This window comes from Mustela nigripes, chromosome 4, assembly GCF_022355385.1.
Source record: "Mustela nigripes isolate SB6536 chromosome 4, MUSNIG.SB6536, whole genome shotgun sequence".
Taxonomy (NCBI): Eukaryota; Metazoa; Chordata; class Mammalia; order Carnivora; family Mustelidae; genus Mustela; species Mustela nigripes.
Window position 1 is genome coordinate 66,404,658 of NC_081560.1, and position 26,555 is coordinate 66,431,212.

Here is a 26,555-nt window from a genome sequence, read left to right on the forward strand (position 1 = left end):
GGAAGAACCACCGTGTCTGTAGAGGGTGCATCAGCAGGGTACCTGCTGACTCACCCTGTCTGCACATGTCTGGGCACTGGATGGGAAGATAATTGCATTGACGGTTGTGAATGGTGGATTGACGGTTGCCAAGTTGGAGCATGTGTTAGAATGGAAGATTGGAGACTAATTGGTTGAGTTGTTCATGAATATGGACAGTGTCTTTCATGATCCAGCACTTTGCTCCAAACTTGGGTAGTTGTGGGGTGAGCAGAGGTGCAGGGAGATGTCTTACTTTGAATGTGGTAGGGAGCACATCTGAAGTAGAGGCCAAGATACTTACAGAGGAATTTAGGATTAAGAATGGTGTTGCTGCCTGGGCTGCTTCTTGTCTTACAGGTAGATATCAAGAGTAGGGTCAAGCTAAAGAGAGTCGCCAAGTATATTAATTTCTAAGGCTGATATATTACCGCAAACTGGATGCTTTAAAATAACAGAAAGTTATTCTCTTGTAGTTCTGGAGGCCAGAAATCTGACATCAGGGTGTTGGCAAGACCGAACTCCCTTCAGGTCTCTAGGTGAGAATCCTTCCTTGCCTCTTCCATCTTCTGGTGTCTTTGGGTGTTCCTTGGGTTGTAGCTTTATAACTGCCATCTCAGCCTCCGTCTTCACATGGCCTTCTCGTCTGTTTCTCCCTGCCTATCTTTTTTAAGAACATCTGCCATTGAATTGAAGGCCCACCTGGATGATCCAGGATGATTTGTGTTGAGATCTTTAATTTACATCTGCAAAGACCCTTTCCCAAATAAGTTACATTCATAGGTTCTGGGATTTAGGCAGATATTTTGAGCACTACCATTCAACCCACTACAGCAAGTCCTTTCCATACTATGTTCAGAAACACAAATGGTTAGAGATGACCTCCTAGGTAAGCCTGGATTTAAGGCTATTATTTACCTGTCCTGATTTTCCCTTCTCAGCCTTCCTTATCTCTGTGTTTCTATGGATAATGTGGATTACAACAAGATGCCCTGGGAAGATGCATTTTTTCTGTCTGTGCTGGGGCCTGATGGCTGAGATATGCTCAGTCTGACAAAACTCCTGAGGGTAGGGGGCTGCGCTTGGAGTCCAACTTCCAAGCCACAGTGTTTGCTTGGATACTTAGCAGTAGATAAAAATAAGTCACTTAAAAAAGGTGACCCAAAGTGTCCTCAGTGAACAGCATCTACAACTGTAATTTCTAGATCTGCTACAGTTAGTCCGGATGGTCTCTGCGTAGCTTTTATCAGGTGTTAGTTTCTTAATGGTCTTACTTCCAGGCCATAAGAGCAGCCTCGATAGTTAATAATTATTGTTGTCAGCATTCTGGGCTATAGATGCAGTAGCGAATGCCATTTGCACCTGCATCCTCCTGGGAAACACTGGTCTCCACTATGGTGTTAAAGATCTTGCTTTGTAGTATTAGGCTGGGTCCTTTCATGGTGGCCAAAACTGGAGTAAGAGTGTAATGAGTCTTCAGCGGCTATGAAACTGGGCTCATGGCTGGAACCCAGCAAGCTCTTTCTCCTTTGGTGGGCATTGTTTAGAGTAGTAATGGCCGAATATGGTGGGAGAGTTGAGCAGATCTGACAAGGCTTAGGGAATACTGGATGACTCTCTTCAGGGGAACTTCAACTAAGAAACGTGAACTCTGGTTCAGCTTCGTCCTGGAGAGATGCTCAGAATATTTTACTAAATGGGAAAACCAAATAGAAGACTGAGGTTACAGAGTGATGTGGTATAATGCAACAACAGGGCTGCAGTAGGATGTTCTTCCTTCTCTGCTCTGTTGTTCTCCATAGTAATTATTTACCCTCACCTATGTTTTGCACTGAGGAATCTTGTTGATTTTCCCTGTTCCTCTGTATTGTGAGTGTAAGCTCCATGTCCCCAAATACAGTAGGTGCTCTGTACACGTTGTTAGTTTGATGAAAAAATTAAACTATGATTTTCTGTCCTAACAACCTCAGTATGCATAAATTGCACAAGAAGGAAAAGGGGTAAATCTGGTTTCTACCCACAACTTTTGGCAGCTAAAAACCCTATTCACCTCTATCTGTTTAAGAACAAGGACCCCAGTGGTCTGGGGTGCAATGTAGTAGGAGAGATGTTGGGAGAAGGGTGGATGTTTTGGTCCAGCTTCAGGACTTGCTGTTTGACTCTGTTTGGCGGGAGTTGGGTGGGGGGGCTTTTATTCCAGGGCTGCTAGTTTCTAATCTAATAACTAAACATCTTGACTAGACAGGACCTAGCCTGGTAAGGCACAGGGGAATTATGTTTGGGGAGGACCTTTGTTTCCTTAATGACTATTGCGCTCAGGAATCTGGGACAGGCAATCTTTCATTCACTATTTTATTTTACACTTTAAAATTATACATTTCTTTTCCATAAAAATATCCAGTTAATCTATTTCTTCTATTCCTAGACTTCCCTAGCATACAATCAAATCTTTAATCGTTTAGCCCCTGTTAGTCTTTTATAAATGAACTAACTTCTGACTTTATTACTTTCCCTTCCAAGTTAAAACATTCAAGCTTTGCTTGTCAGGTTAGACTGGGTTATGCTGCAGTCACAAATGACCTTGAAATCGCAGACATTTGTAACCAGAAAGCTACATGTGGATCATGGGTAGGCTGTGGTCCTTCTCCACTTGTTTTTTCCTGGGTTTGGCAGAGTTGCCTGCCTCTGGAACACTGCCAGACTCCTGGCAGAGGGGAAAGAGGACATGGTGAACCATTATGATGGCTCCTAAGTTTCTGTCACTTCTGATCACATTTCACTGGCAATAGCAAGTCACATGGCTAACCCTTATCAGTGGACTAGAAATGGTAAAATGCTCCCCAGGAAGGGGCACTGAACAATAACAGAGTTTACTGAAAGGGCTGTCCCCACCAAGGCACATAGGGTACACATTCCCATGCCCGCTTATCTGTGTTCTATACATGCACTGGCCAACGTAGAGCCTAGAGCCATTCCCCTCCATGCCTTGACCCCAAATCTTGGATTGCCTCGTGTGGTTGGAGAATATGCCCTCCCTTATTGCCCCAGTCACATTCATTTTTATGGTGTCCTCCCGTGCTGGACCTCCATCTTGCCCAACCTTTTCTTCACCCTCAACAACTTTTGTTGGTATTTGGCTATTATTTCAAAGTTCACTGTCACCACATCCCAAACCTTTCCGTACCACAGACAAAATGCCTTCCTTCCGTTTCTTAGCGGAAACAGAGGCCTATTAGTACAAATTCTTCTAAGAATTGTAATCCCCCCAATTTCTTTTCTTTTCCATAGTGCTTATGTATCATCATAGATATAATTAATTTGTCTTGTTTATTTTCTCTCTGGCTTACCTATACCGCAACACCGTTCTTTCTCTCTCTCCTCTCCTAAAAGTAGGAGTCCTCTTTTTCCTCTAAATGGTTACATTCTGCCCATTTCCTGTGGCTGCACTGCTCCATTTACTCTTGCTTCTTAAAATGGAATCTTTTCCCCTTCATTGGCTTTTTCCACTTGTTCTGTGTACTGTTGACTATTAATCAACATGGGCCTTAGGAACACCATTGACTGCCCCACACAGTGGAAAATTTGGTATAACTTTTAACTCCACCAAAACTTACCTACTAATAGCCTACTGTTGACCTTACCAATAGCAAAGATAGTCAATTAACACATATTTTGCACGTTAGATGTGTCATATACTGTATTCTTAAGGTAAGCTCAAGAAAAGAAAATGTCAATGAAACCATAGGAAGAGAAAATATATTTACAGAATTATATTGTAAAGAAAAAAATCTGTGTGTAAGTGAGTCTACATTGTTCAAACCAGTGTTGTTCAAGGGTCAACTGTACTTTCTCTAGCTGTCCTTAGGGACACACTGGGACCTTTCATATCTTACTGCCATTTCTTGGAAGGACTCCCTCTACCTGGTTGGCTTGCTGAGCAACTTCTGGGGCAGGCATGGAAGTTCTCAAGTCATCATGCCAAGTTTGAGGCAACACTGTGTGGTATTGGGTATCTTAATTTATATTCTTGAGCCACTTCTTTATCTGTCAAAAGAAGAATAATTATTCTCCATGGTTAGTATAGATTAGAAAGTTATATGAAATACATCACAACTAGGAGGTACTCAGTAAATGACTGTTAATATTATTATCTTAAATATCAGTCTCTGCTCACATGTCATCTGTGCAAGGTCAACTCTGAGTAGTGTTTTCTATGTTCAGTGCACTCTATTCTTTAAATCAATTATTATTCTGATTCTAAATCAGTGGAACTTCTCAGGAAGCTTTCACTCTTTCAGAGGAGAGGCTCTCATTTTTTCCAGCTTTGCCAGTGTTTCCTTATTCCTTTTTATAAACCAGTCTTTTCTTATTTGGGACAATATAAATGTTTGTTGAAAGAATAGATAATTCCCAGTTTTACGAAATCTGTGGTTCTACAAAACACACATGCGCAAAGCCCGTATTAATATTCCCTTTCTTGTCCTGAGGCTAAGTAACATATCCTAGAGTGACAAATAGTATTATGATAGACAAATTTTTCTGGAATTGGAGTTTCTAGAATTTTCCATATTACTATTTAACCTGCAGACTTAAATGTAGGTGTCAGGGGAATTCTGTGAAATTAGAAGAAAAGTAAAGGATATAGAAGTAAAGATCAGAGGTCCTATTTCAAATTGCATTTCAACAACTGATTTAAAGAAATCACAAAAAAATAGGTCAAACAAAAGAGAAATAGAATCATAGGCTGCTGAGAAGGCCCAAGGCTAACATTTACAGGACAGGGCAAGAGATCAAACGGAGGCTCCAGCTACATTTTTGTTTCCCTATGACTCTATGCTGTACCTTGAGAGCTCACCTGTAGTGTCATCCTAAATTCCTCCTTGAATGGGCAAGGTCACGTCTAGTGGCAAGGTCAGTGGCTCTGGTTACTGTTATCTAAAGGTGGCTCTATTGTTAATAATTCTTCTTATGTTTAGGGAAATTCCCCCAGAAGCATTTTAAATTTTGGAAGGTGAGATGGGATGGGCTTGTGAAATAGTTGAAACTCTAATTCAGTGTTCCCTAATGTGAGAGTCATCGGCTCCTGGGTAGCTTTGGAGTTAGGATAGGGGTTGGCAAATCTGAATGGCTTTATAGCATTTTCTGTAGACAATAGACATGTCAAACTCCTCAACAAACACTTTACCAAAGATATATTGGGTTGAATAAAATGCAACCTTGTTTTAAGGTGTTTTAATATTGATGAAGCTTTTTTATTATTATGTACATTTTTTCAATCCATTAATACCAAAGGAGAGAGCTACCATTATGTGGTTGTCTTATTACTACATATTTTTTTAATTCTTGAAAATGGATCCATCTACAAAATACCCAAAAATGAACCAATTGAGAAAAATCAATTTAGTAGTTCTTTAAAAGAATTTAATTAATTAATTAATTAATTAATGCTCTCAGGGCTGAACAAGTGCAATCTTGTGCTGTCAGTTAAACTTTTGGGATGGGGAACTAGCCTAAAGTTTTTACTTGACAGAGGAGGGTTTTATTTGATTCCTCAGTGACTCAGGTCAAAAAAAAATGTTAAATGCTTCCAGGCTACTTTGAGAGTGATGTTTCAATACAGGGGTGGGTAAGATGTGGGAAAATAGGCCAACATAATTTAGTTCTCATTTGTGTCCAATAATTAAGAGAGGATATGAATCATTTTCTACTCTAGTTAAATCCACGGCATCCTCCATTATATCCTAGATCAATGTATTGGGTAGGGTTCTGAAAGGAAGCAGATGTCACACTCCAATTGAAAGTAATCACAGAAGTGTGGGCAGGATAAAGGAAAATCAAGGTGGTTTTGTACCCTAGAGATAGGCCTGAAGAGGAAGAGGAAGTAAGAGTTACTGGAATCCGAGGAGAGGGTGGTATGAAAGCCAGTGGCAGAAGCTATGGGCTTTAGGAGAAGAATTTTATAGTAAAGAAGTCAGGGGAAGAACTAGCCTGATAATTCTCACTTCCACGAGAAGAGGAGGGGTAAGGGAGCCAGGACACAAAGTGAAGTGGGAAAGGATGGAGTGGCTCTGGATGTATGAGTAGAAGATAGAACAGCCAACAACACTAGATAACATACCAACTATCTGTCTTCCATTACAGACAGGGTGGTAAAGGGAATTGGGCTCTGTATATAAAAACACAGTTCTTGGTGATTTAATCCAGACTGTTTGGCTAAATTCTTCAAGTTCTCAGATTCTTAGTTTTATGTTTGTGAAATATAAATAGAAGACCTCCTTTCCCAGGTTGTTCTCAGGTTTCAGACCTGTTAGGTAGATAAGTGTACAGCAAAATCACAATTTGCTAAAGACTTTAGGGAAGTAAAGAACCTTACAACTTAGTCATCTACCATCTTGCTCTTGCCTATCAACTACTAAGTGTTCTGTACGTGCTCTGTGTAAGATTTATATTCTAGACAGTCTGTAATCTAGCTGGGAGTTATTGTAGGGAGATACTGAATGTTCCTTGCACTCTATGAGCATTGACTATAGTCTGATCTCAGTATGTCTTACACATTTTACGATTTATCAGTTTATTTTGTTGCTGATGTGTCTAATAAAATACAAATTTATTTAAGGGTGGTATGAAGTCTTGATATCTTGTTGGGTTTTTGTTTTTCTTTTGTTTTGTTTTTAATTATGGTGCTACGTTTTCACTATCAAAGAAATACTAAAAACATGTGATCTTGTGGGGTCAGGTCAAGAGAAACTTTTCTGTGATTCTAAAAGGAATCTTGTACTTAAAAATATTTAGGAATCAATAGTATATTTTGGCTTTGTGTATCAACTTGGTTATATTTTATAAAGAAATTTTAGGCCTTAGAAATTGGTTTCCAAGGCCATCCCATTTATAATTGGTACTTAGGACTAAAATAATAAGATATCTAGAACTAAACCTAACCAAAGAAGTGAAATACCTCTACTAAGAAAACTATACAACACTGATGAAAGAAATAAAAGATGACACAAAAAATGGGAAGATATTCCATGCTCATGGTTTGGAAGAACAAATGATATTAAAATGTCTATGCTACCCAAAGCAATCTACACATTAAATGCAATCCCTATCAAAATACCAACAGCATTTTTCACACAACTAAAACAATCTTAAATTTTTTAAAAAGATTTTATTTATTTACTTGATGGAGAGAGAAAGAGAGTGAGCACAAGCAGGGAGAGCTGCAGGCAGAGGGAGAAGGAGAAGCAGTCTCCCCACTGAGCAGGAAGCCCGATGTCGGGCTTGATCCCAGGACCCTGGAATCATGACCCCAGCTGAAGGCAGCCGCTTAGCCGACTGAGCCACCCAGGTGTCCCTCAATCTTAAAATTTATGTGGAACCACAGAAGATCCCAAAGAGCAAAAACAACCTTGAAAAAGAAAAGCAAAGCTGAAGGCATCACAATTCTGGACTTCAAGTTATATTTCAAGGCTGTAGTAGTTAAAACAGTATGGTATTGGCACAAACATAGACACATAGATCAATAGAATAGAACAGAAAATCCAGAAATAAACTCACAACTATATGGTCAGTTAATCTTCAACAAAACAAAATATTCAATGGGGAAAGTACAGTCTTCTCAACAAATGGTGTTGGGAAAACTGGACAGTAGCATGCAAAAGAAAGAAATTGGAACACTTTCTTTTTTTTTTTAAGATTTTATTTATTTATTTGACAGAGAGAGATTACAAGTAGACAGAGAGGCAGGCAGAGAGAGAGAGAGAGAGAGAGAGAGAGAGGCAAGCAGGCTCCATGCTGAGCAGAGAACCCGATGCGGGACTCGATCCCAGGACGCTGAGATCATGACCTGAGCCGAAGGCAGTGGCTTAACCCACTGAGCCACCCAGGCACCCTGGACCACTTTCTTACACCATACACAAAAACAAAATGAAAATGGATTAAAGACCTAAATATGAGATGTGAAACCATAAAAATCCTAGAAGAGAATACCAGTAGTAATTTCTTTGACATAGACCATAGCAACTTCTTTCAAGATAGGCCTCCTGAAGCAAGGGAAACAAAAGCAAAAATAAACTATTGGGACTACATAAAAATGAAAAGCTTCTGCACAGTGAAGGAAGCAATAAACCAAGAGCAACATATGGAATGAGAGAGGATATCTGCAAATGATGTAGCCATTAAAGGGGTCAGTACTCACATATGTAAAGAACTTACACAACTCAACACCCAAAAACCAAATAATCCAATTAAAAATGGGCAGAAGAGATTAAAAGATGTTTCTCCAAAGAAAACATCCAGATGGCCAAAAGACACATGGAAAGGTATTCATCATCACTTATCATCAGGGAAAGGCAAATCAAAACCACAACGAGATACCACTTCACACCTATCAGAATGGCTAAAATCAACAACACAAGAAATAACAGGTGTTGGCAAGGATATGGAGAAAAAGGAACACTCATACACTGTTGGTGAGTAGGCAAACTGGTACAGCTACTGTGGATAACGGTATGGACATTCCTCAACAAGTTAAAAATAGAACTACTCTATGATCTAGCAATTGCGCTACTGAGTATTCACCCAAAGAATACAAGAACTCAAAGGGATACACACACTCCTATGTCTAAAGCAGCATTATTCATAATAGCCAAGATATGGAAGCAGCCCAACTATCCATCGACTGATGAATGGATAAGGAAGATGTGGTATGTATACAGTGGAATACTATTCAGCCATGAAAAAGAATGGCATCTTGCCATTTGCTATGACATGGATGGAGTTAGAGAGTATTATGCTAACTGAGAGAAAAAGACAAATACCATGTGATTTCACTTATATGTAGAATTTAAGAAGCAAGGGAAAGAATGAGAGAGATGGAGAGACAAAGCAAGAAAGAAATTCTTTTAAAAAATTATTATTTTTATTATGTTACGTTAATCACCGTACAGTACATCATTAGTTTTTGATGTAGAGTTCCAAGATTCATTGTTTATGTATAACACCCAATGCTCCATGCAATACGTGCCCACCTTAATACCCATCACTGGGCCAAAGAACAATTTGATGGTTACCAGAGGGGAAGTGGATGGGAGGATGGAGTAAGTAGATGTTAGGGGTTAAGGAGTACACTGGTCATGATGAGCATAGGGTGATGCAGGGAAGTGTTGAATTACTATATTACACACCTGAAATAACACTGTATGTTAGCTAACTGGAATTAAAATAAAAACTTACACTAAAAAAAAGAAAAAAAAGAAAAACGGCTTCTGAGGACAAGTCTTTCTCTATACGGCATAACAAATCTGAGGGCAATACTGGTACCAGTTCAATGATGCCTTTAAAATAGAGAGTTTTCCCTTTCAAATTCTCAGTGCAAGAAATAAAAAGGAGAAAGGTAATGATCCAATATAGGAGTGGGGATGAAATGTGGAAAAGTATATTTAATCCTGAATATAAGTCATTCGTGTGTAGCAAAAATAAGAGAGGCTATGTGAGCTCCTTGCCCTTCTGTCAGTGTCTCTGGTTTGACGCAGTGTCTCTGGTATGAGCCAGCTTTTCTTGTTAATCTAGTCCACAGGCAGAAGAGCACATCTTGTGGATCCAGGCAAACCCAATTTCACATCCTGGATCTCCAAGTATCAGGTGGGTGAATTTGGATAATTCTAACTGGTGTAATGTAAAAAGATCCAGATTGCAAAGTTATTTTGAGTTTCAAAAAGACAGATTGATGTTGTGTGGAATGAAAAAAAAATTTTCTTCTTGGGTGCTATGGCTCCAAAGAATGCTCATCACTTTAGTGTTTAGAATTTCAGTGCTGGAATGACCCCAGTAATCTCTAACTTCCTTTCAAAGATGGAAACCCAGAGAGGTTATAGGACATGCCCATGGTCATAGAAGAAGTTAGTGGTATAATTCAGACTGGAATTCCATCCTTTCCAGAAAGTGACATTTGTCAATGACAAAATTGGAGGAGGAATCAAATTGAACCGAATACAGGTTTGAGAATCTATCTAGTGGTATCCATTGAGCTGATGATGAGACTCAAAGGTGAAGTCAGGTGTCACCAGGAAGGTGGTAATCCAGTAGAAGGAGAATATAACCACATCACAAGTCTAACGATGACCCAACACAAAATATACACTGAGCTGTCTGTCCGGAGGAAGGAGAAATTATGTCTGAGGTAGAAGACATAGTGAAATCTACATAGTAGTTAATAAAAAGATATCCTTCCAGCTCTTCCCATCTGCCCCCTTATTTATTAATAGAACAGATATTTCTTTATCCACATCTATGTATCAGATGCTCTCTTAGTAGTTAAGGAGAAACTAAAGTACAGGTTTCCCTGTTATCTCGAAGTAGAGCATTCCTAGGAAAACATTTGATAGGCCGAAATGACATAAAATGAAGAAGCAGTTATCATGAATTTACATGGAAAATTTGAGTTTTCTCAGACCCCAAAATCACCTCTCTTAGGCCTTTCTGATACCAAAGGACACATCCTGCTAATGAATGCACAAAATGAACAGATAAAGCACGGATGCCCATAGACGTTGCTCAAGGCTACGGCCCCTTGACTCTGAGTGTAGTTCTGGGGAAGGAACGCCTCGGTGTCCTTGCCGTTCCATCCACCGTGCCGCTGTCCTGGCTGGCTGCAAATTAAATGCTGAACGCTATTTTCGCTTCTCGCCTTTTCCCCCAAAGAAAAAAATCCTCTTTGGATTTCTTTCAGGTAGCGAAAACAGGTACTAACTAATGTGGGTCTTTTGTAAAAGCAAGGTGGCATACCATAAACTTTAGAAAAGCAGTTGATACCTGGATGCCTAAAAACTTTGTAATTAACGATATGAGGGAGATCTGCTCCAGAGGGGCTGCTGCAATCAATTTAGTGATGATTTCCCCAAGAAAGAACCAAGTGCAGAAGACCCCCTAATTGTCAGGGCAGCAGGTAAGGTCCTGGTCCTAGGTGTCAGTGGGGCACCTGGCTGGACCTCTGAGGCTATCCTTCAGCAGGTGCACTAACACTTTAAGGAGCTGGAAAGACGCAGTTTCCTCCTTGGTCCCCGCTCCTCCTCCGCCCAGCCAAGGTCTGGCATTGTGGGCCACGCCCCTGCGCGCTGGTTGGTCCTCACAGACATGATGAAACTTCCCGCAAGCATTACAGGAGCGAGGCCCGTATAAAGTCACAGGAAGCCCGCCGCCCGGCCCGCCTCTGCAGCTTCTACCTGGCATCTCCTCGCTGTTCTCTCCGTCCGAGCCCAGGTAAGCCAGGCTCTAGCGACCGGCGCAGCACCCTCCCAGCGTGCCCCGGAGCCGCCCCTGGAGGGCCGGCCCTGGAGGAGAGAGGAGGAGGTGACGCTGCGGCCTCGCTTGCACACCGGAGGGCAGAAGCGGATGCAGGCGCCTGCCCGCGCTGCGGCTCCGGCGGGTAAAGGGGGCGGGGCCGATTGTTGCGCACCTGGGAGCTAGCGGGGAGGAAAGACTAGGATCTAGGTCTTCGGAGGGAGGGATCAGGTGAAAGACGGAGGGGAGGCCGGGCTGCGGCCCACTTTGGCCCCTATAAATTCTTACAATTTTTTTTTATTATTATTATATTGCGTGGAAGCCTGTGGAAATTTTCGCAGTCTGGGCGCTCTGCGGTGGACCCGCCAGAGGGTGCACGTGGCTGGAGCTCAGTTGGGAGTTTCGCGCAGTCTCTTGGTCCGGGTCTCCCAGCGTCGGTCAAAGCCTAAGGGTCTGCACTTAGCCCCTCACCTCTGGCTTCCCACACCTTTTGGCTCCCCTCTCCTTTCCCCGTACCCCTACCCCAGACTATAAGGCTCAACAAGTGACTTGATGAACCAACCCCACCTAGGAGCGATCTGTTCAGGGCGACGGGCGGAGCGGTATGGAAAAAAGCAAAAGAACTAACATGTCTTTCTCAATGGTATCCATTCTGTAGGGCTGGTTTCAGATTAATGTTACTATTTTGACGAAAAAAACCGTTTTCTGCTGGGCCCTTGGCCTATTCCATCATGGGCCATTGTCCTGGGTGCCTTGACTTAACAATTTAAAAGTACTCATAACTCTTTTTTTCATTGATTGGGGGCGCATTACTGTAAGATTAGTTAAAAGTAACTTAAGTCTTGAACTTGTGCAAGAGTTGGTTGCTGATACCTTAAGGTAAAATAAAACAATATGGTGAAGTTTTTAGTTGGTAAGCAGCATGGAAATCAAATGCACGGAAGCAGCACTGTACAATTCAGAACTTGAAATGCTGACTCGCCCGAATTAAGGTGTGTAAGTGTAAAACACACCAGATGTTGACGACTTAATAAAGGCGATGTAAAGTATCTTGTCAATAATTTGTTATACTGATTATATTGAAATACCTTTTTTGGTGCATTGTGTTAAAATATATTTAAAGTTGCCTTCCCTTTTTCTCTTTACTTTTTTATTGGGCCTACTGGTATTTTTACAATTCCATATTGGCTTACATTTCTGGACGGCACTGTTCTAAAAGTTTATGAGGAAGTGCAGAAAATTACAGGGAACAGGTAATAGCAGTAGGAAAAAACATTGTAAATAGGACCTTTGCAAGTAAGCCCAAGTCCAACAAAAATAGGTAGTAGTTTTAATGTGCTTTTTCCTGCTGGGAAAGGTAAGTGTGCTTCACTAATGTGTGTTTCCCTTCTTTCCCCTCCGTTTTAGTGCTTAGTGTGTGTTCCTTATGCAGGTTTAATAATGGGATTCGCTAAGTGGCATTAGGAAGACTGGTAAATGATTCACTAATGACCTCTTGTGATTTTCAAAGCAATTTCTCAGCCCATTTTTAACTGGTATAGAGGAAAAGATACATGACTTATCAGTAGTCATCTCACTTAAATCTAAGTGAATTTCTCAAATGTCTTATTAGAGCCTATTTGGCAAAGTGCATGGAAGGGACTGCATAGAACATTTCCAAGTTGTTTGAGTCACTATTTATTTTTGTTAGTTTGATGTGGTCTCATTAGAAAGCTAAACAAAGCTTTGGTTCATTTAGATGCAAATGCCCTGAGAGGATTGCCTAAAGTGACTGATGTAACTTGAATATATGTATATATTTTCTCGAGAATTTTTGTCCCAAATTAGGTTTGCTGCAAATTTGCAGTAAAGATACCCAAATAAGTTTCTAAGTGTGAGATATTTTGGTAAAATAACTGTTTTGAGTTGGCAGCAGCCAAATAAAATGGCCCTTTATTTCACAGTTGAGAATATGAAATTGCAAGGAAATGTCCGTAGGAATTGTTTGCTTTTTGGCCTATAGGGATTGCCACGTTGTTTTTCAGAGATGTTGGTGTTTGTGTCCTACCTGCTTTGCTTTCCTATGAACCAAGACAACTTTAAGACAAAATACTTGAGAACATTTGTGTCATTTAGGACATTTGGATGGTGAACATTACGTATTTCTGTCAACTTAAAATGCTTTCTGTTATACAGCCAAGATATCTGATATCAGACATGCCTTTCTTTTTTCTCTTTAGAATTTCTTGCATCACGTTTGAGTAAATCACTTAGAGGTAAGCAAGAAGTTGTGAAATGATTATAATGGTTGTATATCTTAACATAACACTTGAGCAATATGTATGATCTTTTTTACCTGCTAGACTCGATGTGCAGTTGGTATAGGTAAAGACAGGACGTTTAATTGTCAAAGAGACCCGAGAGGGGACTGTATTAGTAATTTGGGGAGTCTCTTGGATTTTTGAGGGCTTCTGAGGTTCTGAGATGGAGAGAGTGGGACGGGGATCTCTCACTAGGTTGGAGCCAGCCCGCGTATGTATCTGATTTTAGGAAGTAAACCTCAAGTGTGGCCTCGCTCCCCCAAGGTCTAGCTGGCCAATCCCAAGGTGAGAGAGATGCAGGCATTGACGGGGTGCCAGACTGCTACTGCTGGATGGAAAGATCATGCGTCTTTTCTGAATACTTGTATGAAAATTAAATCATTCTCAACTCCTCTGTGCCTGCCAACCTAATGGAAAATTGCTGTAGACGAGAGAGTTTAAATGTCAGTCTTTGAAGTGGTTGATACCAGTTTTTGGAATCAAGATTTACTACAGACTTGGATTGGGTATTGAATATTTAACTGGCCTGCTCTTTTCTCCATAGAAAGCCCATAGCCCCATTGCACCATGTGTGGGATTTGGGCCCTCTTTGGCAGTGATGACTGCCTTTCTGTGCAGTGCCTGAGCGCTATGAAGATTGCACACAGGGGTCCAGATGCATTTCGTTTTGAGAATGTTAATGGATATACCAATTGCTGCTTTGGATTTCATCGGTTGGCAGTGGTTGACCAGCTGTTTGGAATGCAGCCAATTCGAGTAAAGAAATATCCTTATCTGTGGCTCTGTTACAACGGTGAAATCTACAACCACAAGAAGGTAAATAAAACAAAACCAGAAGGTATTTGAATGTGATTAAACCTCAGAGCTAGATGGTTATAACTTTTTTGTACTTCATGTAAAGCTTTTTACTTCTCCAACAATTTCCATGTTCATTATCTCATTTGCTCCAATTATAAGGATGATGCACTGAGACCCAAGAGTTCAAATGAGTTGGACACACACACACACACAAATGAGGATTACAATTCTTTAACTCTCAGCACTTTTTTTTTCCTATTATGAATTTGAATATTAATCAGAGCCCGTGTTTGGTGCTGGGGATACAATAGTAGGAATGAGAGGTAGTTCTGCACTCTGATGGAGCTTATTCCATTACAAAGCAAAGAAAAAAATCCCTGTACCTATGACTGAAATATATAAATATATATATATAAATCCCTGTACCTATGACTGAAAATATGGATGATAGGGGAGATCCAGTGATCAGAGACCTCTGGAGGAACTGCCACCTGAACCGATACCTGATGCACCATGATCAACTAGGGGGGCTGGGAGGAACTTCTCATGCAGAGGGAATAGCATGTATAGTTAAGTCTGAGGAAGGAAGCAGTCCTGGGATAGTCAGATGTGAACAAGGGGTAAGGTGGGGTGAGGGTGGACAGGACCCGATCAAGCAGGACTTGGTAAAGAGTTAGAATATCATTCTAAGAGCTGTGAGACCGGAGGATTTTAGGGCAGGTATAGAGTTCAGTAGTTGAGAGGTCATCATCCTTGTAGCTTTTATATGAGGCTGCCCTCAATGATATTTATTACGTCTGCATGCTCCACTTAAATAGAACGGCAAGACAGAAGGGTGGCCAGAGGAAACAGTGCGGGAAGTGATTTTCTAGCAGCATTAAAATTGGAACAGCTATCTAATCTGGGGAAAGCTTACTCAGGATGAGAGTGGTAAGAGAGGGGAAATTCTTTTTTTTTTTTTTTTTTTTTTTAAAGATTTTATTTATTTATTTGACAGAGATCACAAGCAGGCAGAGAGGCAGGCAGAGAGAGAGGAGGAAGCAGGCTCCCTGCTGAGCAGAGAGCCCGATGCGGGACTCGATCCCAGGACCCTGAGATCATGACCCGAGCCGAAGGCAGCGGCTTAACCCACTGAGCCACCCAGGCGCCCGCGAGAGAGGGGAAATTCTGATCCCAGGAAGCCACATTGGCTAAGAGCTTTCCAATCTGGAATTATTTGGCTAGTGTTTCATACATCTTTTAAATTTAAATTTACAAGTAATTGTTTTGTTTGCCACCCTCCTCCCCAGCTTTTATTTTTGAGAATTTCAAACATATATTAAAAACAAAAAACCCCAAAAGTAAGAACCTAGATTGTATAACTATTAATGTTTTGTCCTATTTGACTTATTTTTCTCTTTCTGTATATACACCTAGGCATTAATTTTTTGGCTGAATCATGTTAGTATGCTACAGATATTGTGATACTTTACTCCTAAATATATAAGCACTTACCTTTTCAAAATTAGGGCATTCCTCTACCTAACACCAATACTGTTAAACCTAAGAATCAATAATATCATTTCATACTCAGTTCATACTAAATTACTGCGAGTTGGCCAAGAATTTCTTTTTTTTTTTTAATTTTTAATTTTTTTGGCAAGGGAGAGTAGAGGAAGGGCAGAGGGAGAAAGAGAATCTTAAGCAGATTCCTTGCCCAGCAAGGAACCCCACATGAGGCTTGATCTCCCAACCCTGACATTACAACCTGAGTGGAAATTAAGAGTCTAGATGCTTAACCCACTGAGCCACCCAAACACCTCTGCCAAGAACATCTTTATAGTTGCTTTGTTTTGTTTGAAGCCAGACATCATTCACACTGTTTCTTGGTATTTTTTGAGTTTTGTTATGTCATGTCAATCATTCACAAATAAGGATTTACATTCTAGTCACCCTTTGGATGTTTTTATCTCTGGACAATGGCTTTTGCCATTATTGTCTGCTTATAGGAATAATCTACTTTTTTTTTTTTTTAAAGATTTTATTTACTTATTAGAGAGAGAGCACGAGAGGTGGGAGGGTTAGAGGGAAAAGCAGACTCCCCACTGAGCAGGGAGCCCGATGTGAGACTTGATCCCGGGACCCCAGGATCATGACCTGAGCTGAAGATAGTTGCTTAACCAACTGAGCCACCCAGGCACCCAGAATACTCTGCTCTTAATAGGCTTCTCATTAGAGAAGTTTTTATAGTTAACTCAGCAGATTCCTTTCATACATTTCTTAAGAGCATATTATACACAGGCATCATTTTTCTAGGTGCATAGAGATGAAATGGTGAGCAAGAAAAGTAAGAATGGATTTCACAGCAGTGAGAGTGCAGGAAGGAACAATTAAGACTTCTTTCTTACTAAAAAAAAAAGACTTCTTTCTTACTAAGCCAAGTTAGTACCATATACGTGAGAATGCTGGGTTGGGTTATGGCACTATTAACCTTTCACTTTAAATGACATAGGAAATACCTTGTTTAACTTGAACAACATTTCTACTTTTACATATTTTATTTAGAAGTTAGAAAATGGTATTTCAAAAGTATTTTCACTCTAAATTTATCTAATACGTTGTATTTTCAAAAGCATAGACATTCCATTACTTCTACTAGTCATCTAAGGGTATGCAGCGTGAACAGCCAGAAATTAGAGGAAAGAGGAGGATGGCCATTTTCGGTTTATGTAAAGTCTGCTGCAATGGAAACTCCAAAGCCCATTCATTCATTCATTTATTTATTTATTTATTTATTTATTTATTTATTACAAAAAGAAAACTTACTCTTGCTAATAAAAGACAGCTGGAGATGTGCTGGGTGTGGAGGAAGAATAAATGAAGGAGAGGAGGACTCTGAGTAGAGGCTGGGGCAGGGAGGAGTCTCTGCAGGGAGCATAAGGGGCTTGCAAACAGCAAGTTGGAGGGCAGTGTGATAGCTGTATGGGGGACAAGAGAACGGGGGCTTTTATCTCCATGCAGCTTTTACCCGAGTGGTTTTTTCAGGAGACTGGAAAGCGGTACCTGGGAGTCATTAAGCAATAACTTCCCTGCAGGGTTTAGCTCAGGAGCAGTGCTGACTTGGTGGCAGTGGTGGGATAGATTGAGGGAAGACGTTGCTCACCAAAATCACTGACTGCTTTAGGGTATACTCATCCTTCAGATGCCTAAGCCCAGAAGGGTCCCCAGAAGACTGCTTTCCAAGCCCCACCTGCTAGTGCCAGGGTCTCCCCTGAGAGTCTCTCAGAGTAGGGGGAGGGCAACAGGAAGTGGCTCTGTAGTCCCTGGAGGCAGCCAAAGCCCATTTTGGGGGTCATTCTGTGAGTGCCCAGAGACAGTTTCACAAATCCTAGAGTATGCTTAATTGTGAAGCATGTTTATAGGTCATATGTAGACAAACATATGTAGACAGACATTTTAGAAATATGTTTTAAATATCAAAACGTACCTAGGATTTCCACCTTATTTTGTTAATGTGAACCTCTTCTCTCTCCACTGTCAGCCAAAAATAGTAAGTTCACAGAAAGAGCAACTCCAAGGACTTCACCCTCACGGTTTGCAGTGGTGATGGAGATCCACAGGGTCCGAGTGTCCTGTAATCAAACCCTCTCCCTGTGCACTCAGTGTGATCGTGACCATCACTTTGCTGTGCCTTTGGGGCATGTGGGCTTCTAACGTGCCCCTGTCATTTTGTCTCTCAGTGAGAAGTAGCTTTAATGCCACTGCAGTGGTAGGAGGACTGAATATCACAGTCGTCCCCTGGGGGCCAGCAGGTTTGTTTAGATCATGTGTCTTTATCATTATGATGGAATCATCTATTTGCTGGGGATCATACAGACTATGTTTGTCCTTTAAAAAAAAAAAAAAGATTTTACTTACTTATTTGACAGAGAGGGAGAGAGAAAGAGAGCACGCACAAGTAGAGGAGGAGCCAAGGGAGAGGGAGAATCAGATTTCCTGCTTAGCAGGGAACCTAACATGGGGCTCCATCCCAGGACCCCAGGCCAAAGGCAGATGCTTAACCTACTGAGCCACCCAGATGGCCATTTGTCCTTTTTCTTTCCATTTTCATAGGCAGGTCTTGGAGACTGAACTAGAACAACCTTAGCTGATACTCTGTTCCAAAGTCAAAGTATTACAATGTGGAAGCACACATTTTTAGTGTCATGGCAACTGGGGGCAATCTACTTGCTTCAACTTACATATAAATATGTATGTATTACAGACATAGCACATATCTAAGGTGACTTTCTATCTGTCCACTCATGACTCTTGAGATGCATTGCCTTCATCAGAATGTAACTAAAATTTTCACGGGTTTAGCTTTATGTTACAAAGAATTTGCAGAATTGTGACTTCAAACAAGTTATATTTTGGTAATGCCATGATTCTTCTAAATCACTGAAGTGCATGCTTCTAGAACGTAGAAATACTGAACCAACTTTGCAGTGAAAAACTATTTGTGAGTGCACACAGATTCTAACATGTTGCTTTTGCTGCTGTTTTTCAAAGCTGCAACAACATTTTGAATTTGAATACCAGACCAAAGTGGATGGTGAGATAATCCTTCATCTATATGACAAAGGAGGAATTGAGCAAACAGTTAGTATGTTGGATGGCGTGTTTGCATTCATTTTATTGGATACTGCCACTAAGAAAGTGTTCCTGGGCAGAGATACTTACGGAGTTAGGCCTTTGTTTAAAGCCATGACGGAAGATGGATTTTTGGCCGTGTGTTCAGAAGCTAAAGGTAATTAGAGAATTTTTCTGTAGGTTTTCATTATTGCTCTGGTTTTGTGTTTCCCTCTAGATCCTATTTGCAATTCCCGTGGTGGGCAGTCCAGAGGTTTTCAAGCGACTATTTGTCATTGCTTTTAGAATAATGTATCTAAAACTAATCTGTTCATGGTATTCCCTGGTTAAAACTTTTTAATTAACTCCTCACCTCCCATAAGGGTTGTATGGCTCTGTTGCAGTCTGCTGGCTAGTGATGGGATCTGGGTCCAGTCTGGTCTTTGAATTCAGTATGACAGATTACTGGGCTGACGCACTCAAATTGTAAATCATAATGAGTATTTGATAGGCTGTTCTTCTTACAACAGAACATCGATTTTGTATCAAAGATCGTGGTGGTGTCAATTTGGTTACTCACTGTGAAAACTTATTGAGGAAATTTAATTATACTGTTAATACACAGTATATAATAACTAGTAAAGGGGTAGATGCCTGACTTAATGTCCAACTTTAAAGTACCTCATACTGGATTTATTTGCTTGTCAAAGGTCCAGGAACCACAGCTGTTTTCTTAAAATACCTCAAAGAAATGACAGCCAGGATATCATAAAATGAATAATTTCAAGTCCCTCTCCTTGCTTAGTGTATCTTTTGTTTTCATACTTAATTTATTATAGAAAATAGATTTTCTTGATCTGAAATTTCAGCGAGGGAGAAGAAAGGGAACATTGGAGATTTTCCTATTGCTCTGAAATACTGGAAATCAGTGTAGCCTTGCTCAATATCTCTGTACCATTGTGACCTCTCTTGTAAGTAGATAGTAACATTGGGTTAATTTTCCCCTGTTTTGCTGATATAATAGACATGTGTTTGTACGAAAAAGGGAAGTAGGAATTTAGAGGACAGTAAGTTCTGTGAGAGTTAGTGTGAATTGTAGCATGAGTAAAATTCTTTTTTGGAATTTGTAGGCCTTGTTAACCTGAAGCACTCCACAGCTCCTTTTTTAAAAGTGGAGCCTTTTCTCCCGGGACACTATGAAGTTTTGGATTTAAAGCCCAATGGCAAAGTGGCCTCCGTGGAAATGGTCAAATACCATCACTGTAGAGAAGAGCCTCTGCATGCCCTCTACGACAACGTGGAGAAGCTGTTCCCAGGTACTAGAGCAAACGCCCACTGGAAATGATACTAGAACGGGTCACATGTTTCATGTGGATGTGGCGCACTGGGCTTTGGCAAAGTCTCCAGTTGAGCACATGTCATCATGATAGAGAGATGAGTGTGTACCTCGTTTCAGTAAATAATTCAGCCCAAGATTTTCTGGAACCATTTGCTTACTTTATGTGATTGTAGGTTTTGAGATAGAAACCGTGAAGAACAACCTGCGGATCCTTTTTGACAATGCCATCAAGAAACGCTTGATGACAGACCGAAGGATTGGCTGCCTTTTATCAGGTGAAGGCTGTTAAAATGCCTAACTATACTGAATGCGTATTTAAGTAAATGGCTTGTAGCCATCCCTGAGGTTTTGACGATAGAATATCGAGGATTTAATCTTTCTCTCCATCAGAGGATGAAAATGTTTTCCATAAGCTGCATTTGATATTCACACTAATATAGCAACATCTGCTTACATTACAATTACTGGGATGAGCGAGCTAATAAACGTTCTTCAGAATCGTGTCTAGTGATTTTTTTTTTTTTTAACCAATTCAATTACTGCAACCATTATCTCGGGTTATATATATTAGATTGTTTTCTTTGATTAAAGTTGATTTTCAGTTTATAAAACTTGGGGATTTTAAATGGCAAAACTCTCGTCCTGGGGCTTCACAGGATTGTAAATCCTACCTGCTCCTCTTCCACAAGGCAGGTAACCCGTGTACTTCCGGTCTCGCTCACAGGGGGCTTAGATTCCAGTTTGGTTGCCGCCACCCTGTTAAAGCAGCTAAAAGAGGCCCACGTTCAGTACCCTCTCCAGACATTTGCAATTGGCATGGAAGACAGTACTGATTTACTGGCTGCTAGAAAGGTAAGACACTGCCTCTGCCCATTATGTAATTCAGACAGACGTGTTAGCATAACAATCAGGCCCATAATTAATGATTCTGTGCTTCTGCTCCTGTATTGACTCAAGAAATTATTTTAAATTTAAATATATTAAAATGGAATGAAATGCCTGTTGAATATCAACAGTGTTGCACGCTGTCCTCTAGATAAAATTCTACCAAGGCCCATGCAGGCCTCATAAAAACCTAACGATAATAATTCTTGTTGAACATAATGGCATGGTATAGTGGTTAGGACTGCACGCTGTGGAGCCTGACCACTGGTTTCAAATCCTACTTCCACCATTTGTGTAATGGGAGTAATAGTAACTACTGTGGGATAGTTTTGTGGTGAAAATGATGTAATTCGTCTAAACTGCATAGGATAGAACACAGCATGTAGTGAGTACCCTGTAAATGTTAGCTGTTTTTTTGTTTTGTTTTTTAATAAAGCATTGTGTGTTAGGATTATGGGCAGGGGGGACCTTGTACATACATATTTAGTGTTTGGGAGACCTTTTTCCTAGTCTGGAAGAGCTTATGTAGAATGGAGGAGAAAGAGCTAGAATGCAGTCTCAAAGCAAGCTGATCAATGCTGAAAGAATCCAAAATAACCAAAGAAAAAAAGGGGGGGGGTGGCATTTCTTTTAGGAATAATATCCTGAATGTAATATAAAACATTACTGGAGGGCCAGTGAGGGCCAAGGTTATAGCGGGGCCCTGTCAGACTAGAGAGAAAGGGGGGGGGTCTCTTAGGGGTGTAGGGCACACTAACCGTGCAGTACTCTGGACAGTTAGGTGGAAGTGTTGGAGTGGGAAGAGCTGATGGGCCGTCTGCCTCTTAGCTGAGTCGTGGCAGAGACTGGAGGAGGCCAGGAAACCTGACTGGGGAACCTTGTATGTGGTGGCCTGGAGAGTCATTGCCTCCTATTTTGCCTGGTTTGTTTTTCACTATTGTTAACTTACTGTGTTGTGATCTACTGTCATGTTTCCTTCTCAAAGGCAGTTCTTTTAAGTCACAAGTATATGGATGTTTCTTAAATAATCAGGTGGCAAATCACATTGGGAGTGAACACCATGAAGTCCTCTTTAATTCTGAGGAAGGCATTCAGGTCTTGGATGAAGTCATATTTTCTTTGGAAACTTACGATATTACGACCGTTCGTGCTTCAGTAGGTAAGGTATTAAAAAAGTTTTTTTTCTAAAGATTTTATTTAGTTGAGAGCGAGAATGAGAGAGAGCCCGTGCGCGCATGAAAGGGAAGAGGTCAGAGGGCGAAGCCGACTCACCGCTGAGCAGGGAGCCCGATGTAGGCCCCGATCCCAGGACTCCAGGATCATGACCCAAGCTGAAGGCAGTTGCTTAACCAACTGAGCCACCCAGGCGCCCCTCAAAAACATTTTTAATACTAAAAAAAAAGAAAAAAAGGTATAAGGGTTAAAAGATTATTTTAAACAATAGTTTAAAACAAAGTACTTAAGAACAAATGCAAATCTAGAATGGTTTTGGGCTATTTCATGGCAGCAGTACAACTTCTACATTAGGTACATTAAAATGGCTTATAGATAAAAAGTCGTTATTTTGGAAGCCCGTATATAAATACAGAGTTTAAGAAAAACTCAGTAGCTTCCATAAGCCAAAGAGAAAGCATTTTTGGTGGAGAGTTACATTGATGTGAACAATTTCTCTCTCTCTTCCAAGGTATGTACTTAGTTTCCAAGTACATTCGGAAGAACACAGATAGCGTGGTGATCTTCTCCGGGGAAGGCTCAGATGAGCTGACGCAGGGTTACATATATTTCCACAAGGTAAGCATTCTGACATGGAGAGATATTGGTGCGAGGCTAGGAAAAGTGAACTGTTTGCTTGCTGTCCTCTCTTGTCACTGTAGCCCTAACACTTGAGTGTCTTGTGATGTAGATGAGGAAACCAGATCCTGTCTGCTTTGTCAGGGGAGAAATAATCTGCATTCTTGGGGACCGGTTGAGCGTGAGAATCACAGTTCTGATATTTGTTACTATCGTGCGGCAGCATGGTTATTGCCCACGGTGTCCGTTTCATTGCCTGACATCAACCGTTTGGTGTGAAGGGAGGCCTGGTGTAGCAAGCAGGGACTCCCTTCCCCAGACCTTGTGTAGCTTTTTGTCTTACCATGCTTAGAGCAGAAATGTGGGAAAGAGAGAGAAACACAGGCTGTTCCGTGAGCACAAAGCCAAGCTGTTGGTGTATTTGTAACTTCACCTGCTTGTTTGTCAAACAGGCTCCTTCTCCTGAAAAAGCCGAGGAGGAGAGTGAGAGGCTTCTGAAGGAACTCTACTTGTTCGATGTGCTCCGGGCAGACCGCACCACTGCTGCCCACGGGTAACTCAGTAGCTAAGAAGCAGTCGTAAAGATAGCCTTAAAAATCCAACAGCTCGGTGGCTGATTATTTCTTTCAGTTGGTTATATGTTGCAAAGTAGGACTTTTCAGAGAAAATGAAGCTCTTCTCATTCAGAGTGTTACTGTGTTTCTGATGAGGGGACTGTAGGTTTAGACAGACTTTCTGCCAATAAACACAGCCCCACTCCACTGCCTTCGGAATGGAGAGGGAAGGCAGATGCAGCTCTTTCTAAGCCTTTTTAGGAGAAGTAAAAATTACACACCCCCATGAAACAAGTGTTTCCAACAACTGTTTGGATGCTGGGTGGTCACAGGGCGGTCAGGATCCAAGAGGGCTGATTGGATTCCAGCAGGTTTCTATGAGACCATTTCTGGATGCCTAAAGCTGTCGCTTTTTAGCTAGTCATGTTGGAGAATTCAAAACGCGTACTGTACATGATAGAAAACTGACATCAAATGTCTTAGTTGCTTCTACGAAATCACACTGAGGTTGGGAAATAATAAAATACGGTGTGGGGAATGAACTGAATCCGTGGTTATTATCATATCCATTTGTCTTACCCAGAGTCGCCAGGATTCAGGAAACATAATGCAGCCTTCGATGAAACACTGTAGATCAGTGGTTTATATTTAATGTTGTATGAAAACTAGTTATTTAGTAGTCAACAATTTTGAATTCTTACTGTTTTTAGTAAGATGAGAGATGGGCTCACCTATAAAAGATGCTGAGGCAGGAAGGTACAGGAAAAGTACATTCTCAGTGATCTGGTCACTCATGATTCTTGCCTTTTTCTGCTTTTTGAGATGTGCACTTAGTTGTTTGTAGAAGGGAAAGTCAAATTATTGTCAGTTTGCCTCACTCCCTAGATAGTAAGCATCCCGTTTTGAATGAAGATTTTTGGGTTCACACAGTAGTGTAGGATAATCAGGAGGACTGCAAAAATGACTTTATCGTCTTAACATTACTTAGAGGCTGGTTGAATTGCCAAGAAACTCTCAAGGACAATCTGAACAGACAGGCATTAACTCTCCGTTTTGATTTAGATTTTCTTTTTTCCTTTAAGCCTTGAATTGAGAGTCCCTTTCCTGGATCATCGATTTTCTTCCTATTACTTGTCTCTGCCACCAGATATGAGGATTCCTAAGGTAGGTGAATCAATCCAAGATAAAAAACTCTCCATTGATATCAAATATATTTGGAACTTTTACTAACATTCCTTTGTTTTCATGTCAGAATGGGATAGAAAAACATCTCCTGAGAGAGACCTTTGAGGACTCCAATCTGATACCTAAAGACATTCTCTGGCGGCCAAAAGAAGCCTTCAGTGATGGAATAACCTCAGTTAAGAATTCCTGGTTTAGGATTTTACAGGACTATATTGAACACCAGGTATAATGTCTTTAAAAATATTGTCTGGGGGTGCCTGGGTGGCTCAGTGGGTTAAAGCCTCTGCCTTCAGCTCAGGTCATGGTCTCAGGGCCCTGGGATTGAGCCCCACATCAGGCTCTCTGCTCGGCGGGGAGCCCGTTTCTTCCTCTCTCCCTGCCTGCCTCTCTGCCTACTTGTAATCTCTGTCTATCAAATAAATAAATACAATCTTTAAAAAATATATATATATTGTCTGGAAGAGGACAATGTGGAAATAGAATTGTAATCGCTGTTCATTTTGTGTTTAGTTTAAATGTTTTGTGTGTTGGAGAAATTCTCGGTAAACAATGCTTTTGTAAAATTTCATAAGATTTAGATAGCATGAAGGATTATGTAGTAACATCTAGAATTGAAAGAGCGAGAGACTTACCCGTTATCACTGACCTTCATTTACCACATCATTGCGTGCCTGCTGCGGGTCAGACATTAATAGGCATGAAAGAATAAAACTCAGAGCTACCCTCTGTTATAGACACTCACAAAAATGTTCTTTAAAAGTCACTGCAGCTGTGTATATTCTGGTATTTTAGCATTTTCTAAGTGAAGGGTGATTCAAAGGGTCTCAGGCAACTACAGTCGTGCCTTTTCATAGTTTGGTTGTTGCCATGAAGCCACGTTCAATATAAGGGTTTCTATGCCGTCTAAAAAACCATTTTGTTTTGATGCTCTTCCAGGTTGATGATGCAATGATGGCAGCAGCAGCCCAAAAGTTTCCCTTCAACACTCCAAAAACCAAAGAAGGCTATTACTACCGTCAGATCTTTGAGCGCCACTACCCCGGCCGGGCCGACTGGCTGACCCATTACTGGATGCCAAGATGGATCAACGCCACTGACCCTTCGGCCCGCACTCTGGCCCATTACAAGGCAGCTGCCAAAGCCTAGGTGCCCTCTGTACTCAGCCCTGCCAGGACACGCTCCTCTTGTGAAGGGTTGGGGGCTCCATGGCAGGAAGGGGAGTGGCAAGCATCAACCACTCAGGCTCGTTGGGCATGAAAAAAATAAAAGTCTTAAATTGGAACCATGGCTATAGTTGCTTCTGCTCACGCAGCCCCTTTAGTAGAGGTAACCAGAAACTGAGCGGCTTTTACTGTTTACCAGTAAGGTAGAGAGTGAGCCTGGGAAAGGGGGGAGCTGGCTGACATTTGCAGGCGTTAGCAGCTGCTCTAAGGCTGCTTTAGAAGACTTGGGCCCTGTGCCAACATGGCTCCCTCCCCATCCCGGCCTTCTCTTAGTGGGGCCTTCTCCCGGCCTCACTCTGGCCTTTCTGTATTCCCAGCAGCTGGCCAGACGGCCTCTGCTGTGCCGAAACCATCCATCCTCATCGTAGGCGGCCATGACAGCTCTATTTTATAAAATAGCAATTCTTACTTTCTGTTTTCTGTGGTGCCAACACCTTTTCTGCAACTACTGTTCTAGGTCAGAGGTCAGCGGACTCTCAAGGGGCAGTAGGATTGCAAGCTTTGCAGACATCTGTTGGAACTGCTGGACTCCACGACTGGAGTGTAAAAGCCAGAGCCAATAGGCAAACAAGTGGGGATGGCTGTGTTCCAGAGT

The 26,555-nt window shown here is 41.2% G+C and overlaps 1 protein-coding gene across 2 annotated transcripts; it reads left to right on the forward strand.

Moving 5' to 3' along the window:
- The first annotated feature begins 11,082 nt into the window (after positions 1-11,082).
- ASNS (asparagine synthetase (glutamine-hydrolyzing)) lies at positions 11,083-26,019 on the forward strand. 2 transcript variants are annotated; one of them, XM_059396803.1, is made up of 13 exons: positions 11,083-11,274; positions 13,515-13,550; positions 14,140-14,411; positions 18,924-19,161; positions 20,114-20,299; positions 20,496-20,597; positions 21,047-21,174; positions 22,240-22,366; positions 22,892-22,998; positions 23,451-23,551; positions 24,635-24,716; positions 24,805-24,960; positions 25,674-26,019. In XM_059396803.1, exons 3-13 carry the CDS (start codon positions 14,163-14,165, stop codon positions 25,881-25,883), a joined length of 1,686 nt encoding a protein of 561 aa, XP_059252786.1. In that variant the 5' UTR covers positions 11,083-11,274; positions 13,515-13,550; positions 14,140-14,162; the 3' UTR covers positions 25,884-26,019. The 2 variants fall into 2 exon arrangements, with proteins under 2 accessions (XP_059252786.1, XP_059252787.1); XM_059396804.1 differs by lacking the exon at positions 11,083-11,274 and adding an exon at positions 11,361-11,440.
- Positions 26,020-26,555: the final 536 nt, after the last annotated feature.

Bases quoted from the DNA above. Each gene is read 5' to 3' on its own strand.
- ASNS (XM_059396803.1), top strand. From the start codon at position 14,163: ATGTGTGGGATTTGGGCCCTCTTTGGCAGTGATGACTGCCTTTCTGTG. The intron at 19,162-20,113 runs GTAATTAGAGAA...TGGAATTTGTAG, and splicing joins CGTGTGTTCAGAAGCTAAAG to GCCTTGTTAACCTGAAGCAC. The intron at 24,961-25,673 runs GTATAATGTCTT...ATGCTCTTCCAG, and splicing joins AGGACTATATTGAACACCAG to GTTGATGATGCAATGATGGC.